Source organism: Danio rerio, chromosome 12 (assembly GCF_052040795.2).
Source record: "Danio rerio strain M-AB ecotype USA chromosome 12, GRCz13ab, whole genome shotgun sequence".
Taxonomy (NCBI): domain Eukaryota; kingdom Metazoa; phylum Chordata; class Actinopteri; order Cypriniformes; family Danionidae; genus Danio; species Danio rerio.
In genome coordinates this window covers 47,955,569-47,972,500 of record NC_141032.1, presented here as the reverse complement: position 1 = coordinate 47,972,500, position 16,932 = coordinate 47,955,569, and the positions used below count along the sequence as shown (strand labels likewise).

General features: G+C 39.8%; 2 protein-coding genes across 3 annotated transcripts; one reads left to right on the top strand and one right to left on the bottom strand.

Annotated features, from left to right (window-relative positions):
- Positions 1–109: 109 nt before the first annotated feature.
- On the bottom strand, positions 110–2,219 carry LOC147841577 (uncharacterized). Its single transcript, XM_087275459.1, has 3 exons — positions 1,507–2,219; positions 400–1,351; positions 110–279 (listed from the first exon to the last, which is right to left on the bottom strand). The coding sequence occupies exons 1-3, from the start codon at positions 1,648–1,650 to the stop codon at positions 110–112; spliced, it is 1,266 nt and encodes a 421-aa protein (XP_087131585.1). The 5' UTR covers positions 1,651–2,219.
- Positions 2,220–3,785: 1,566 nt separating this feature from the next.
- LOC147841576 (uncharacterized) lies at positions 3,786–14,542 on the top strand. Of its 2 annotated transcripts, XM_087276959.1 has the most exons (6): positions 3,786–3,822; positions 4,292–4,446; positions 6,260–6,348; positions 8,628–8,921; positions 8,998–9,030; positions 12,790–14,542. In XM_087276959.1, the coding sequence occupies exons 3-6, from the start codon at positions 6,267–6,269 to the stop codon at positions 13,038–13,040; spliced, it is 660 nt and encodes a 219-aa protein (XP_087133085.1). In that variant the 5' UTR covers positions 3,786–3,822; positions 4,292–4,446; positions 6,260–6,266; the 3' UTR covers positions 13,041–14,542. The 2 variants fall into 2 exon arrangements, with proteins under 2 accessions (XP_087133085.1, XP_087133086.1); XM_087276960.1 differs by lacking the exons at positions 3,786–3,822; positions 4,292–4,446; positions 6,260–6,348 and adding an exon at positions 8,196–8,304.
- The last annotated feature ends 2,390 nt before the right edge of the window (positions 14,543–16,932 follow it).

Genomic DNA, 16,932 nt, shown 5'->3' with positions numbered 1-16,932 from the left:
CCTCCAGCTCACAAAATGGCCGCCTCCAGTCCTCCAGCTTACAAGATGGCTGCTCCTCCAGCTCACAAAATGGCCGCATCCAGCCCTCCAGCTCAGAATGTGGTAAGAGTTAATCTAGCACAAGCTCAGAAGATGGTTTCCTGTTCCTTGTCTGTTCCTGTTCTAGTTCCTGAAATACCATCACCTGAGCCACCAGAATGGCCACCACCACCTGAGTTACAAGAGCTGTTGCCACCACCAGAGCTGTTACTGCCAGAGCTGCCACCGCCACCTCCAGTGCTGCCAGACCCTCCAGTGCTGCCAGACCCTCCAGTGCTGCCAAACCCTCCAGTGCTATCAGACCCTCCAGAGCTGCCACCGCCACCTCCAGTGCTGCCAGACCCTCCAGAGCTGCCAGACCCTCCAGAGCTGCCAGACCCTCCAGAGCTGCCAGACCCTCCAGAGCTGCCAGACCCTCCAGAGCTGCCAGACCCTCCAGAGCTGCCAGACCCTCCAGAGCTGCCAGACCCTCCAGAGCTGCCAGACCCTCCAGAGCTGCCAGACCCTCCAGAGCTGCCAGACCCTCCAGAGCTGCCAAAGCTGCCAGATCCTCCAGAACTGCCAGTGCCGCTGCCGCCAGAGCTGCCAGAGCCACCGCCACCTGAACCTCCTGAATGGCCACCGCCTCCTGAGCTCGCTGAATGGCCGCCGCCTCCTGAGCTCGCTGAATGGCCGCCGCCTCCTGAGCTTCCTGAATGGCCGCCGCCGCCTGAGCTTCCTGAATGGCCGCCGCCGCCTGAGCTTCCTGAATGGCGGCCGCCGCCTGAGCTTCCTGAATGGCCGCCGCCGCCTGAGCTTCCTGAATGGCCGCCGCCTCCTGAGCTTCCTGAATGGCCGCCGCCTCCTGAGCTTCCTGAATGGCCGCCGCCTTCTGAGCTTCCTGAATGGCCGCCGCCTCCTGAGCTTCCTGAATGGCCGCCGCCTCCTGAGCTTCCTGAATGGCCGCCGCCTCCTGAGCTTCCTGAATGGCCGCCGCCTCCTGAGCTTCCTGAATGGCCGCCGCCTCCTGAGCTTCCTGAATGGCCGCCGCCTCCTGAGCTTCCTGAATGGCCGCCGCCTCCTGAGCTTCCTGAATGGCCGCCGCCGCCGCCTGAGCTTCCTGAATGGCCGCCGCCGCCTGAGCTTCCTGAATGGCCGCCGCCGCCGCCTGAGCTTCCTGAATGGCCGCCGCCGCCGCCTGAACTCCCTGAACGGCCGCCGCCGCCTGAACTCCCTGAACGGCCGCCGCCGCCTGAACTCCCTGAACGGCCGCCGCCGCCTGAACTCCCTGAACGGCCGCCGCCGCCTGAACTCCCTGAACGGCCGCCGCCGCCTGAACTCCCTGAACGGCCGCCGCCGCCTGAACTACCTGAACGGCCACCGCCTCCTAAGCTTCCTCAATGGTTGCAGCCTCATGATCCAGGGCCACTGCAGCTCCACGCTCCAGGCCCTCCGCAGCTCCACGCTCCAGGCCCTCCGCAGCTCCACGCTCCAGGCCCTCCGCAGCTCCACGCTCCAGGCCCTCCGCAGCTCCACGCTCCAGGCCCTCCGCAGCTCCACGCTCCAGGCCCTCCGCAGCTCCACGCTCCAGGCCCTCCGCAGCTCCACGCTCCAGGCCCTCCGCAGCTCCATGCTCTAGTCCTGCCCCCGCTGCATGGTCCTGGCCCTCCATCCCTCCCCCTGTTCCGCCTCCGCTCCACCTCCCGCCTGAACTGTATTTGGAGCGTCTGGAAGCCGCTCTTTAGAGGGGGGGCTATGTTACGATAACCAGCGATCATTCACTGGAGATCGCTGGTTTCCTCTATCATCATTCACTTCACTTCCGCATTCCCCAGGACTACATTTTCATACATGCACTTCTCCCTATCACGCACGCCTGGTCATTCATCTTCCTGATTACATCACCAGCTGAAACCTGTCACAGACTGAGATTACACACAGTATTTAAGTAGCACACACACTCATTCACATGGCCGAGTCTTGTTTACTGTTTGGTGACATTACAACGCGTTATCCTGGTCTTGTTTTCCCGTGTTTTGGTTCTTAGCCCTGTTTATCCTTGTCATCCTGTTTAGCCGCCTGCCTTACGACCTATTGCCTGTTTATTGACTTCGACTCTGGATTTGCCCAAACATACCTGTTCATTCCTGTATTGACCACTGCTTGCCTGACTAAAGAATAAACCTGCATATTGGATCCTACCTTCTGTTGTGGTGTCACTCCCCGGCGTTACAAGTATGATATAATCTAGGGGCTAAATCAAACTTTCTTTAAGTATGAGCAAGCATGGGGCAGCCTATTATTACTTAAAAGAAATTAGCTTATCTTCTATCTAAGAACCAGAACTGGCGAGGATGTGTCCGTGAGCAGATATTACTGGTCAGCATTCTGACTCAAAGCAACTTCAGGTAAACGATAAAGCATTAATTGAAAATGAGGAAAAAAATAATTGATCTAAATCAGACCTTATCACAACCTACACTGTAAATCAGCTTAATTGATTCAAGTTAAAATGACTTGTAATGCTAAATTGGTTCATCTTAAAAATGCAAGTGAGCAACAAATTTTTACTGTCATAATCCAGAAAGATCATCAGTTACGATAAGTAATGATCCCAACCACCGTGTGTTCACGATCACCACACAAGATTTCACTGCTGAAGAGGAAGAACATGTTGACGCTTGAAGTTTGCTGTAAAATGTTTAGACAAGCCTGTGACATTCTTGGAGAACATTGTCTGGTCAGATGAGGACAACACTGAATGCTCTTTTTTTGTTAGTTTTGACTTGCTATATAATCCTTAAAGATTTCAGACGGACTTTAATGATACATAATATATACATATATATATATATATATTATACTAGTATATATATGTGTGTGTGTGTGTGTGTGTGTGTGTGTGTGTGTGTGTGTGTGTGTGTGTGTGTGTGTGTGTGTGTGTGTAATAATATACTGTGAAAAAATGTTTAAATAAATTTAAAACAATAAATACGTTGCCATTTATTCACACTATGATGAATAATTATACCTGAAGCCATTTATTTTCTGATTTAAAAACCTTGTAACTTAAAAGTTGCACATATTAGAATTTTACATTCCAGTTTGTAAAAAATTACTTATTTTTTTCAAAGGATTAATTATGATTTTGAGCTCACTACACTTGAAATCTTAAGTTTATGCATTGTATGGTACAGTTTTTTATGGTAGAGTTACATTAAATTAAATTAACTCATATTTTTAAGTGATAAATGCAAAAAAAAAATCCAAAATGCAAAATTTTAAGTTGTGTTCAGTCAACTTTACTTAATTGTTTAAGTAAAGACAACATTAGGTTTTACAGTGTATCATAACCCACTGCATATCCCTCCAATCAGCTTAAAGTGACATTTAAAGGCTTAACTAGGTTAATTAGGTTAACTAGGCAGGTTAGGGTAATTAGGCAAGTTATTGTATAACGATGGTTTGTTCTGTAGACTATTGAAAAATGCATAGCTTTAGGGGGCTAATAATTTTGTCCTTAAAATGTTTTTAAAAAAATTAAAAACAGCTTTTATTCTAGCCGAAATAAAACAAATAAGACTTCCTCCAAAAGAAAAAAATATTATAGGAAATACTGTGGAAATATCCTGAATCTGTTAAACACCATTTGGGAAAAAATAAAAAAAAAAAGAAGAAAAAAAAGTTTTGTCTGGTCAACTTCATTTCATTTGTAAATATACATCCTACAAATTGTGTAAGACATTTGCCTGTAGCAGGCAATTTTGGGCAATATGCAGTGCGGAGATCAACAACCGGCTGGAGGTGAGGGGGTGGTGCTCCACTTAATTGCCAGGGCTCTGTGCATTCTGTCCCCTTTAGACCTGACCAAAAAGGTGATGTCAACAGGTGATTGTAATTATGATTTGGTACAAAAGCAGCATCCAAGAAAGGTCTAGTCCTTTAGGAGCAAAGATGGGCTGAGGATCGCCAGTTTGCCAACAAACATGTGAGAAAACAATTGAAATGTTCAGTGCATAATGGAGAAGGGCTCAAGCCTAAGCTGACAAAGTCGCGATCTATCACTCAAGCGGCAAAGCATCAAGAATCCTTATTCATCTATAAGCCATCTTCACTTTGAAGACTGCTAAAGTCACTATCACCGCACCACACCCCGCACTTAACATTGGAGAGTGCTAACATCACTACCATGACCCACTGCCTATCCCTCCAAACCCCCAGCCTTGTATTTCAGCACAGTATCACTTTCAGTTATTCTTTATGTTATGAACAGAACAGCGGAGGCACTGACGCAACACACTGTGATGTGTTCTCTTGGAAGACCCCTAAGACTCTGAGTCATTTTAAAGTATTCACGAGCATTTAGAAGTCTGTGTGATAGCAGAGAGCGACAAATGAACTCAGACTGTGAAGACAGAAAGACCGTCGGTGAGTATTAACTATCTCCAAACAACACAATCTTTTACATGTAATCAATTGCTAACACTTTACAATCCGCTTGTTAAGTGTGACGTCACGCGAAGCGACTTCCGGGTCCAAGCGCTCTATGAACTGAATGGGGAGACTCATGAAATGGTAATAATAAACGTTTACAAAGCGATTTAAGGCTTTCGAAAATCACGATCGCAGTATATATGTCCATGCCTAATATCCGATGGCCAGAAAGTGATTCATTTTTTATAAATTGTAAACATTTTGGTATTTGTTATGCAGCAGAGATTGTTGTGTACACTATGACTTTATATAAAATTAACTTTAATGTGTGATAGGAATAAAACGTGATCATAAACGAATGATTTCTCCTCTCAAATGAGTGGCGGCTTGGACCCGGAAACAGTATTACATACGTCACAAACACGTCACCACTTAACAAGCAGATAAGGTTGTATTAGTTAATTTGGTAACACTTTACAATAACAGTACATGAATATTGATGTATTAATATGTAAACTAAACATTACTTTATTATGAATTAATGATGAGTTAAGGTATGCACTAATTATGAATTAACTTTAACTACAACATGATTAACATGAGTTCATGTAGGAATAACAGCTACCTTAATTTCTTGTTAGTTCATGATTGTTTGTTAATTAATGTATTAATTACCACATTAGTTTATGCTTAATTTAACCATGATGAACTCATGATATGTTAATGTATATTTATGTTGTGACTTTACTTGGAGGGGCACATCATCATTAACCCATTCTTAACTACTCATGAAGTCCTTATGCACGTCCAACTTGTAAGTTTACACTGAATAACACCAGATAAGTGTTCTGTCAACATCAACATGAACAGGAGTTCATAAGTAGTTAAGGATGAGTTAATAGTGATGAGTCCCTCCAAGTAAAGTCATGACATATCTATACATTCACAGCTCATGAGTTCATGTTGGTTACATTTAAGCCTAAACTTAAATGTTAATTAATACATTAATTACCAACATGTACTAACAAGTAATTAAGCTAGTCGTTATTTACACATGAACTCATGTTAATCATGTTGTAGTTAAAGGTAATTCATGATTAGTGCATTCCTTAACTCATCATTAATTCATAATAAAGTAATGTTTAGTTTACATATGAATACATCATTATTCATGTACTGTTATTGTAAAGTGATACCGTTAATTTTAATGTATTTACTAACAAGAACAAACAATGAACAATACATTTAATACAGTGTTTACTCATGTTAGTTAACATTAGTTGATTTAAATAAAGTTGTTCATTGTAGTCCATGTTAACTCACAGTGCATTAGTTAATCATTTTAATAAGGCATTAGTAAATGCTGAACTATATTAATAGATGATGTACGAGAATTGTTCATACTTAGTTCATGTTGTTAAATGCATTAAATAGTATTAACTAATGAAACCTTATTGTAAAGTGGGACCAATCAATTCATAATGCACCGCTGGAAAATCTTGAGCATATGCATGCTGTTTTAGATGATTTGACTAAACTTTTATTATAGATATTTACAATAAATACCTACTGTATTAGCATAGAGAACTGATTTTGTGATTGTTTTATATGATCTTTGTTCGAAGGTGTCCTTGTTTCAATGTATATATTTATTTTTGCATGTATTTAGGCATAACTAATTGTAATTACTATAGTAAGTGCATTAAAAATGACACCTTAAAATAAAGTGTGCCCATAATCTTTAGTACTTCTTTATTAGTAATGATTAAGTTTCATCTTTGTTCCAATCTTCTGTCTTGTATTTCAGCTGGGAAATGAAAGCCATGGATGTAGTAAATGCAGTGCAGATGTTCATGCTGATTTGGAGTTTCACCTCAGTCTGCCAAGCTGATCCACGTAAGAGAATAAACCTGCAATGTGTGTTTTAGACATTAGTGGAGGCAGCAGGGGTGTATCCGGCAATGGTGGGCCCTATGCAGTGTAAATATTACCAACAAACTGGAAGTGTGTGTGTGTGTGTGTGTGTGTGTGTGTGTGTGTGTGTGTGTGTGTGTGTGTGTGTGTGTGTGTGTGTGTGTGTGTGGTGGTGGGGGGTGGGGGGGGTGGTCTTCTTTCGCTTCCCGTCACAGGGATCGTAAATTTCCAGAAGGGAATGTTTAGGCCTGACCCAGTGTTTTGCTCTGGGAAACATCACGGAAAACCCACTGATGTCAGAAAGCAATATTTGTGTGTTTTAGTCAAGACTTGAACATTGTGTTTTCTCCACTAATTAAATCTGATGCACATGATGAAAGAGACAGTAAACAGAAATTGTGTAGTGTATAATTGCTATTGTGCTCTCTGCCAACAAATGCTTTACACTAAAAAGAAATTACATTTTGACCCAACTTTAAAATAATGACTGCAATTTGTCACAGCAACATTTTGTGCGTGATAGAATTAATTATTTCATAATAGAAAATATTTGACTATTCTCTTCAAACACTACACTATCCTAACTACTGGGTTATAAGTTAAGTGTGCACTCTCAGCTGCACAATTACTCGAAAAAAGATTGCGATCTCGATTCGACCCCCTAGACAATCTTAATCCAGCATTTCTACGATTCTGCCAATCATATTTTCAAGTTCAGTAGAGAAGAAAAGTCTTTACATTGTTTTACATAGCTTGCTCCACAACGTGGACACCAACAGTGTTAAATTGGTGTTGAAAGAGTCACATATTGTACCTATTTATAAGGTATAATTCGCCCAAATAGTCATTTCTGTCTGGACAAGGCAACTGTACCTAGTGTGAGCACACCCTAACGCCTGTTTCACACCGCAAGCGTCAGCGGCGCGTGAGCAGAGCGTGCGCAGCGCGTATGTCGAGCAGTAGCAGCAAAATGTTTGTTGCCATTTTTAATCGTTTTAAGTTCATTTGAATGACTATATATAAACCATTTGACATTATTAACGCATTTATTGGGTAAAATTGCTAAAAAAAAAATTGTGTTTTGGTCATTATCAATGCACTGTCACTTTAATTGAGCCTAAACAGCACGTCAAAAATAGACCCAGCGCCGAAACTATCGCTGCACTACTGCTTCGGCGACGCTCACGCCTCGCTCTGACGCGCTGCTGCTGCGTGCGGTATGAAAGCTCTAATCTGTTAACATGGACAACGAAAACACACGCGCTGCTCACGCGCCGTTGACGCTTGCGGTGTGAAACAGGCATAAGTGAACACAAACCAGCCTGATATCATGAGGAATCGTAACTATATTACGCTTTGTCAGTTTAGTGACTAAGTTGAAAGTTGCGATCATAAGCCTCCCCACCCCACCTCCCGGTCTTCACTTTTGGGGGGCCTCACCTTAACTCTTGCGGGTGGGCCCACGTATTCACTTGTTGCTGGAATGCATAGAATTCTCTTGGCAAGGTGCTGTAGACGTGGGAATGACTGGCCTTGTTTCTCCCAAAAGGAAAGTAGATTTTCCTCTGCTGATCCGTCGATTCTTAATTTTGTAGAGGAAGACTTCTGTACTTCATCCAGAATTAGTGTCCGATTCCTCCTCTCATTCTTTGAAGTCAGTCCTAGGCTTTTTCGTTGGTGCGCCAGCTACAGTATGTGTACAAAAACAGTACAACCGCCCACCACCCGCCCGAATTTAATTAAAATATTATTTTTCGTCATGTCATCCGCCCGATCCGCGGTTTATCCGCGGATTCCGCGGCTGTAACCGCCATCCGCGCATCTCTAATGGCTGGCTCAGTTGGCATTTCTGTGTGTAGTTTGCATGTTCTCCCCATGTGGCATGGGTTTCCTCCAGGGGTTCCAGTTTCCCCCACAGTCCAAACACATGCTCTATAGGTGAATTGAAGAAACTAAATTGGCCGTAGTGTATGTGTGTGTATGAGTGTATATTGATGTTTCCCAGTACTGGGTTGCAGCTGGAAGGGCATCTGTTGTGTGAAACATTTGCTGGATAAGTTGGCGGTTCATTCCGCTGTGGTGACCCATAATGAATGACGAGACTAAGCTAAAGGAGAATGAATGAATGAATGAATGATCCAGTATATTAGTGTGAATTAATTAGGTGACTAACATGAACACACAGAAATGATCTTGATATAACATCATATTTAACATTTGAATTATTCTTCTGATGCTGTATATCATTTGTTTCTTTGTAGATGGCTGTGGTGTGAGATGTAAGGATGTGACTGGAACTGTGGGGAAAGAAGTGATTTTCAACTGCAGCGTCTCTGATCAGATGACTGAAGGCTGTGTTACACTGTCTAAATTTCAGTATCCTGAGAATAAAGTCTCAGAAATATGTAGAAAGGAGCATCCTGAGGGTGTCTGTGAAAATAATCAAATCTTCACATGCAGATACAGTTCAGATACAGCAACGAAGAAATCATTCAGCTTCTTTGTGCAAGCGAAAAGTTGTGCAGAAACCAAAGAATTCACAGTGGAGATATCAGGTACTGCATGTAAAATCTGTTCATAATTCAGCAAATGTTTTAATTTACTAATACTATTTTTAACATTTGTCAACAGAGCCTGATAAACCTGAAGCTCCCGGCAGTACAGGTAGTACATTTTATTCAGCTACTTGATAGTTGCAGTAGAACTAATGCCTTATTATTTTATATGAATTCAATTCATTTTTATGTACAGAAATATATAGCATTAAAACAACTTAATAAGTATTTTGGATAAATGTATAAATTAATAAATACATACAGTAATAATCTTTCATATTCCCAAGAGACATTTTTAGGAAATTCTAGATGTTTATATTAGTCTGTGTTTGTCAAGACATCAGATTCTCCAAAGAAGCGTTTAGTCTAGAGTCTGCAATAGGCTAAAGCAAGCTTCATGAATTAAATAGTTACTACTCTGTAACCCATCGGTTATAGAGCAATAAATCAGAAAAGTAGTAATGTGATGGATAAATATATTAATTAATTGATATACTGAGATGTTTAGATTTGTGTGTGTTTGTCAAGAAATCAGATTCTCCGCAATGAAGCATTTAACCAAATTATGTGTGGAGAATCTGACTGACTGACTGTGACGGGTTTTGTTAAGTTGGCTTTAAAGGGCAAGTAAGGGGTAAAGCCAGCTTTTGGAAGCTGTTCGAACAAAACTGTGTGTATGTATAGTGTTCCCACAGTTACATATGAACTGATAGATTATTATTAATTACTAATATTATTTATTTATTTATTTATTTATTTATTTATTTATTTATTTATTTATTTTTTCATTCATTCTTCAGTTTTTGTTTGTAAACGTGATGAGTGTTGGTGTTTATTGTTTTAAATGTGTCATTCTTGTTATATGTGAAGCACCACCATATCAGAATGAATTGCCCAAAAGGAATTAATAAAGCTTTAAACTAAACTATATAGGTGCAAAATAAACAACCCTTTTTTTTCTTGGCGTTAAAATAAGATAGAAATCCTCAATAGTATCTGGATGCAGCCTTTATCCAAGCACTCACCGATGCAATGTCAGACACAATGCACTCAATTGAGTGAGTGATGTCACTGTGATGGGTATAGTTAAGGTAGGGGTTAGGTGAGCGCATTAAAAAGCATTAGATGCAGCTCAGATTGCACTGCACCAGGTCTGCATTCAGACCCCTCTCTAAATCCCTGCAACTTTGAGGGCCACCGCAATGTAATGTAAGAGTGCTGTTTTGCCCGCTCACTGAATTGATTGACAGGAGCCTATTAACACGTATCCACAAAAAGCATGCATAAACATGTCCACAGAACAGGATTTGCAAAGAAACTTTGATTAAAACATCTGTTCCAACTCTCTGTGATCAGCTGCATCCCCAGGAATGAGTTTTACAAGTTTAAAACGTTTTTAAAACTGCATGTTTGTAATACAAAAAGACAGTAACATCGCTATTTATTTCATAACCGCTAGAATCACCACATCTGCATTGTGAATATATATATATATATATATATATATATATATATATATATATATATATATATATATATATATGCAGATGTAAAATATATTTTCCATATTTTGTGGTTCATGTTTTTTTTTTTTTTTCCTGTTTATTTCTGCTATTAAATTGCATTATGGGCTTTTGATATTTCTTCCAACAGCAAAAAGTGACTTTTATGAACATTTTTATTAGTTTAAAGGGATATATTGTCTGGGTTGGTGTTGTATATTATGCTACAAACCTAATAATAAACTGCCAGTACATTTTCTGTTATTTTACAGACATATTTCTCTATATATTATTTCCTATATATTATTTAAAATGACTAAAATGTCAATAAAAGTCACTTTGTTAAACTGTGGAGTTGAATACTTAGCATCCGATGTCAAGAGATCAGCATCCTATAATGCAATTCACAACTGGAAATGAACAGAAAAACCTTGTAAATCACAAAATACAGAAAATGTGAATTAACAGATTTTTTTGTGTACAGGGATGCTTAAATCATCAATTGTATGTGTGCATATGCGTAAGTGTATAGTGCACACTTTATAACAGCATTTGTATGTGACTCATCACTAAAGAAAGGCTTAAATAAAGTCCAGAACACATACAGTTGAAAGCAGAAGTTTACATACACTGTATAAAAAGGCACATAACCATTTTAATAAAAGTCAGATGTTAATGTGACTAAACTTTTTCTCTATTAGGTTAGTCAAGATTCTAACATTTGTTTCTGTTCTGCTTTATAGCAGAATAATGAGAGACCTTTTTTTTTTTTTGAGAATTTGTAATAACTTTTCTTGAAAGTCAAGTTTACATACAATAAGATTATTCTGCCTCTGAAAAAGCTCAGATGATGATGTCAATGTTTTGGAAGTTTCTGATTGGCTAATTGACAACATTTGAGTTAATTGGAGGCACAACTGTAGAACAGTATTTAAGGAAAAGCTCAAACACACTGCTTCCTTGTGTGACAACATGGAAAAATCAACAAGCCAGAATCAACAAAAAAGCCAGATTACAATTTGCTAAATGACACTGGGGAAAAAGACTAATTTTTGGAGACATGTCCTAAGATTGAACTGTTTGGCCATAATGAGCAGTGTTACATTTGGAGGTCAAAGGGGAAAGCTTACAAGCCTAGGAACACCATCCCAACTGTGAAGTATGGGGGCGGCAGCATCATGTTGTAGGGCTGTTTTGCTGCAGGAGGGACTGGTCCACTTCACAGTATACACGGCACCATGAAGAAAGAACATTATGTAGAAATACTGAAGCAACATCTCAAGACATCAGCCAGGACATTAAAACTTGGCCACAAATGGGTCTTCCAGACAGACCATGACCCTCAGCATACTGCCAAATTAGTGAAAATGTGCTTTAAGGACAACAGAGTAAATGTTTTGGAGTGGCCATCACAAAGCCCTGAACTCAATCCTATAGAAAACTTGTTGGCAGAGCTGATAAAGCTTGTGCGAGCAAGACAGCCTACAAATCTGACTCAGTTACACCAATTCTGTCAGGGGGAATGGGCCAAAATTCCTTCAAACGATTGTGAGAAGCTTGTGGAAGGATGGCCAAAACATTTGACCAAAGTTATACAGTTTAAAAAGCAAAGATTAAAAAAATACTAAGGAAAACTTCTGTGTAAACTGTGTAAACTTCTGACTGTCTAGAAATTAATAAAAAATTCTCACAAAAAAAATTCTCTCATTATTCTGGCATTTAGCAAATGTAAATAATTTATATAATCCTAACGGACCTAAAATAGTAAAGGTTTAGTATGATTTACCATCAGACTTTTTTAAAAAATGGTAATGTTTTTAGAGTGTATGTACACTTCTGGTTTCAATTCATTCATTCATTCATTTTCTTGTCGGCTTAGCCCCTTTATTAATCTGGGGTCACCACAGCGGAATGAACCGCCAACCTATCCAGCACGTTTTTTACACAGCAGAAGTCCTTCCAGCCGCAACCCATCTCTGGGAAAACTTCTGGTTTCAACTGTACATCAAATAACCTTACTTGGTTTTTTGACTCATAAACTGTATTTCAGCTTCATCCGTGTGTGTCTCTGTCACTTGTGCTGTTTATCTGACGTGACGCAGGAGAAGCATGTCATAATGGTGTGTGGGGAGAACCAGCTCATTTGCATTTAAAGGCACAGGCCACAAAAACAGCCACAATCTCCTCTGACCCCAAAATTGACATATTCCACAGGACATAATATATAATCTGATGAGTATTTTAAGCTGAAACTTTACAGACACATTCTTGAGACACCAAAGACGTATCTTACATCTTGTAAAAGGGGTACAAGGGGTATTATTTGCCCTTCAAATAATCATAATTACTCTGGTTCATCTTTACAGATCCTCAGTTATACAAAGGTGGGAATCCTGGACATGAGAAAACTACTGTCGCTGCCATCACTGCGGGTGTGAGCTGCTTCATCATCATACTGACCATCATTATCATTTACAAAAGCAGACAGTTGGATGTCAGAAAGGGATGTTTCAGGTCATCAGACAGAACAATGACCACCAAAAATGAGGAAATTATTAAGAAAGCAACGTTTTATCTACAAGGTGCTCCTGAAAGAGCAGCTTTGTCTGAACTCTAGTAAACACACAAATCTCTGTTAGACATCTGATACATTCAACCCAGGCTCATTCTGAAAACGTACCTCTATATACATTTCTGGAGACCTTCAAATACGTGCCGGGTACTCCGTTTTTTTTTTTTTTTTGCAGTTTTTGTTTTCGCGAATCCACGAGTGACTGCTGTGTACGCTTTTTGAGATCTCAGATTTCTCTCACGAGTGCTATTCGCGTCTGCTGTTTTCTCATAAATCCACCAGAGGCTGCTGTCGACTGATTGTTTGACTGAATGAATGACTGACAGACTGACCGGTTGATTGACCCACCCTCCCCAACCAATAGTATTCTAAAATGCACAGATTGACCCGCCCACCCACTTCCCTAAACCCAACTGGCAAATTTAAAAAGCAATTCAGAAAAAAAAGGCCTTGTCTGATTTTTACCACGTTTTACCACATTCTCACCCTGTTATTTACTTAATTTTTCATATATCTTACTTTGATTATATACAACTACTCAGCTAACATGAAAACCACTGTCATATTTCCTAATTTCTTCTAAAGCCCGCCCTCAAGAGGCTCTGATTGGTCAGCTATGTGCTGCTAATGTGCTGTGATTTGCAGATTGGCCCTACATCAACAGTAAAAGCGTCACACCCCTACAAGCAGGTGCTTTGCCTCAGCTGTGTGAATACTGTCAGTCAGAGTAGCTGTTAGCCATATTAGTGTGAGCCTGAATCAAACAGAAAATGACACAGAGGACACAGCTGAACTTCACGCCTGCTCTCTAATATAAATTCTGACAAGTGTTCTTTACTTATTTTCGGTATAAGCATGTGTAAGTAATTAAAAACTTTTATATATATTATGAGATGTATAACACAGGGAAAGTGGGCGTATTGAGAGACACTGAAAGCAGCAGCATAGAGAGACCCTGCATGCACCTCTGAAGAATGTGGGTTTTTATATTTGATGGATAAATATGAATTTGTAGCTAAATTGTTAGTGGTGCCAAACAGCATTTCCCATTGTTTACATCCTTACTACAACATACCATTAACGCTAGATACTAATATGCATGTAATAGATGAATTTTAACAAATAAAAACACTTACAGGTTGTGGCTCACTTTGTCTATTATGGTCGGAGCTGCTCCTTCTTTGAAGAGTTTTTAGCTGAATCCAGCACTAAACTGGGAGATTCTGCAAGCTGTCCTTTGTCAAATGCTAGCTATATATTTTTATAATTCTCTGCAGCAAAATTAAAATTAAACTATAAGCACTTTTCTCTTTGTGTCATGTTTTTTGGAAGCCCAAATACAAAAATAGAAGAAGCTCTGTGGAGTTAGCAGCGTTTAGACAGCATTTTAGCTTTCTCTGCTTTAACGTTACAGCGTCTCTGGCGTCTCTTCGCTGCACGTGTTAAAACCCAGATGTACTTTTTTGTAGTCCCCAAACTTGGTTTGTTTTAACTCTGTAAAAGCCAATGTCTCCTTTTGCATTAAACTTTGAGCGTATTACATTCAGAGATGTTGTTTATGTTTACACAGCTATATTACACATCAAAAAAAGCTTGAAATATGATATCATACTGGACCACTCCTTTAAAAACAATACTCTCTGGGCAACTTTCATTATGTTGGGGGCTGTTTTTGCCCATTGACTTCCATTATAATCACTAGAGCCACACAAAATCTGTGGACATTTGTTGCTATTTTTGCTCAGAATTTTGTTAACAATCTGTGGATTTATGCAGAATGATTTTGGGAGTATCGCTACTAAAACTAAATTTGTGAAATAAAAAATAATACCATAACTTTTATTTAATGTTTACAATGCAAATTTAATTAGATCCACTTTATTTGGTAAACAAAGCAAGTCTCTCCTATAATATATCTACTAAAAGACAGAAAATATTACTTATTACTTAATATTAATAATTAAATCATATGAATATTTTCATATTAGTCAATATCATTACTAAAATTCATTTAAAAACTGGATAAATATAAATGTACACACATTTACACGAGTAAATAAACAATCAATCATGAGGCAAAAATCTGCAGGATTCTGCATGCACAGATTTCATGTGGGCCTAATATTTACGTATTTTGATTTCAAAGAAAGCATATTATCATGCAATATTGATTGTTGGTGGTTTTCCCTGTTGGGAAGAGGTCAAAGTTGTAATTTTTACTGTTGATCATCAGCTGCAGTGCAAAAAAAAACTTAGTTTCTGCCTTCTATGTGAAGTATTTTGTGAGTGTGAGAGACCTTTGCGCACTTATCTTGTTATGTCTGAGAAAATCCAAATAAGCAGCTCAGCTCTCAGTTTATAGTAAACAATAGTGTATTTATGCACACACACACACTATAATCTGCTGTTTTACTCCACAGAACTCAGAAATGTTTTTGCACAGGCCCAGTAGCGGTTCTAGTTTAAAGGGACTGCATAACCAACCCATACACACACCCCGCCTTTTTATTTTTCAGTAAATATAACATTCAGTCATTTATTTTCTTTTCGGCTTAGTCCCTTTATTAATCCGGGGTCGCCACAGCAATGAACCGCCAATGAACAGGAATGAACCGCCAACTTATCTAGCATGTTTTACACAGCAGATGCCCTTCCAGCTGCATCCTATCTCTGCGAAACATCCTTACACACTCATTTACACTCATACACAATGGACAATTTAGCCTACCCAATTCACCTGTACCGCATGTCTTTGGACTGTGGGGGAAACCGGTGCAAACTCCACACAGAAACTGACCCAACCGAGGCTCGAACCAGTGACCTTCTTGCTGTGAGGCGACAGCACTACCTACTGCGCCACCGCGTCATGTAAATATAACAATTCATTTATTATTATTAATAATATTTTACTTTTGTTATTCTAAATAACTAACCTAATAATAAATATCATTCTAAATAAATCAATCCTAAATGTTACTGGAAAACAATTTAACAACTGGAGTGATATGCTAAGATCACTTAAAAAATCATTTGCATGAATATTAGTTATGACAATTCTGTAGAATACAAAAAAAATATGTTTAATAGAGTTATCTGTTGTCTTAGACCCGACTCATGGCCGAGAAAGAATGTTATGAAGTCCCTGACTCTTTATTCTTTCTTTCTGCTTTATAGCCATGCTTAGTGAAAGTATCATCATCATCATCATATAACATAAATTTTAGTCTCGTCAACTTGCAAAACTCGCTGCATGCCGACACCTCTACATTAAAGTCTGTTACTCATGGAGCATGAGTGGCGTGTATTTTAGCGGCGTGCATGCAAACAACTAGGATTTACACAGGAGCGTGTGAGGCGTTCAGGAATGTTTTTTTTGCATAGAGAATAACAAACTTGACCATGCAAAAGATGCCAAATGTAAATAGCCCCTGATGTCTTTATTCTGGGATTGCCACTCTAAATAAATACAAATCATACTCCAATGCTTTTACTAGGGGAAGTTTTTTTTTTTTTTTTGCATCGTCTCCCTGTGCCGCCCTCAGTAAGATGCCCCCCTGGGCGATCGCCCATATTGTCCATGCTTAAATCTGCCACTGCACAGGCCTATCTAAAGGGTTAATTCTGTCAACTGATGATCGACAGTATAAATGTCACATTTTCCCTATTCTTAACAGTAAAAGCCACCAACAATCAAGAATGCATGATTAAACAGTGCAATGGCTTTGCAGTCAAAAAGCTCTTCGTCAGCTAGCTCTCTACAACTCTCACATGGTCGCCTACTGAAGCTAAGCAGGGCTGCTTAGTCAGAACCTGGATGGGAGACCACATGGGAATGCTAGGTTGCTGCCAGAAGTGGTGTTAGTGAGCCCAGCAGGGGGCGTCCAACCTGCGGTCTGTGTGGGTCCTAATGCCCCAGTATAGTGACGGGGACGCTATA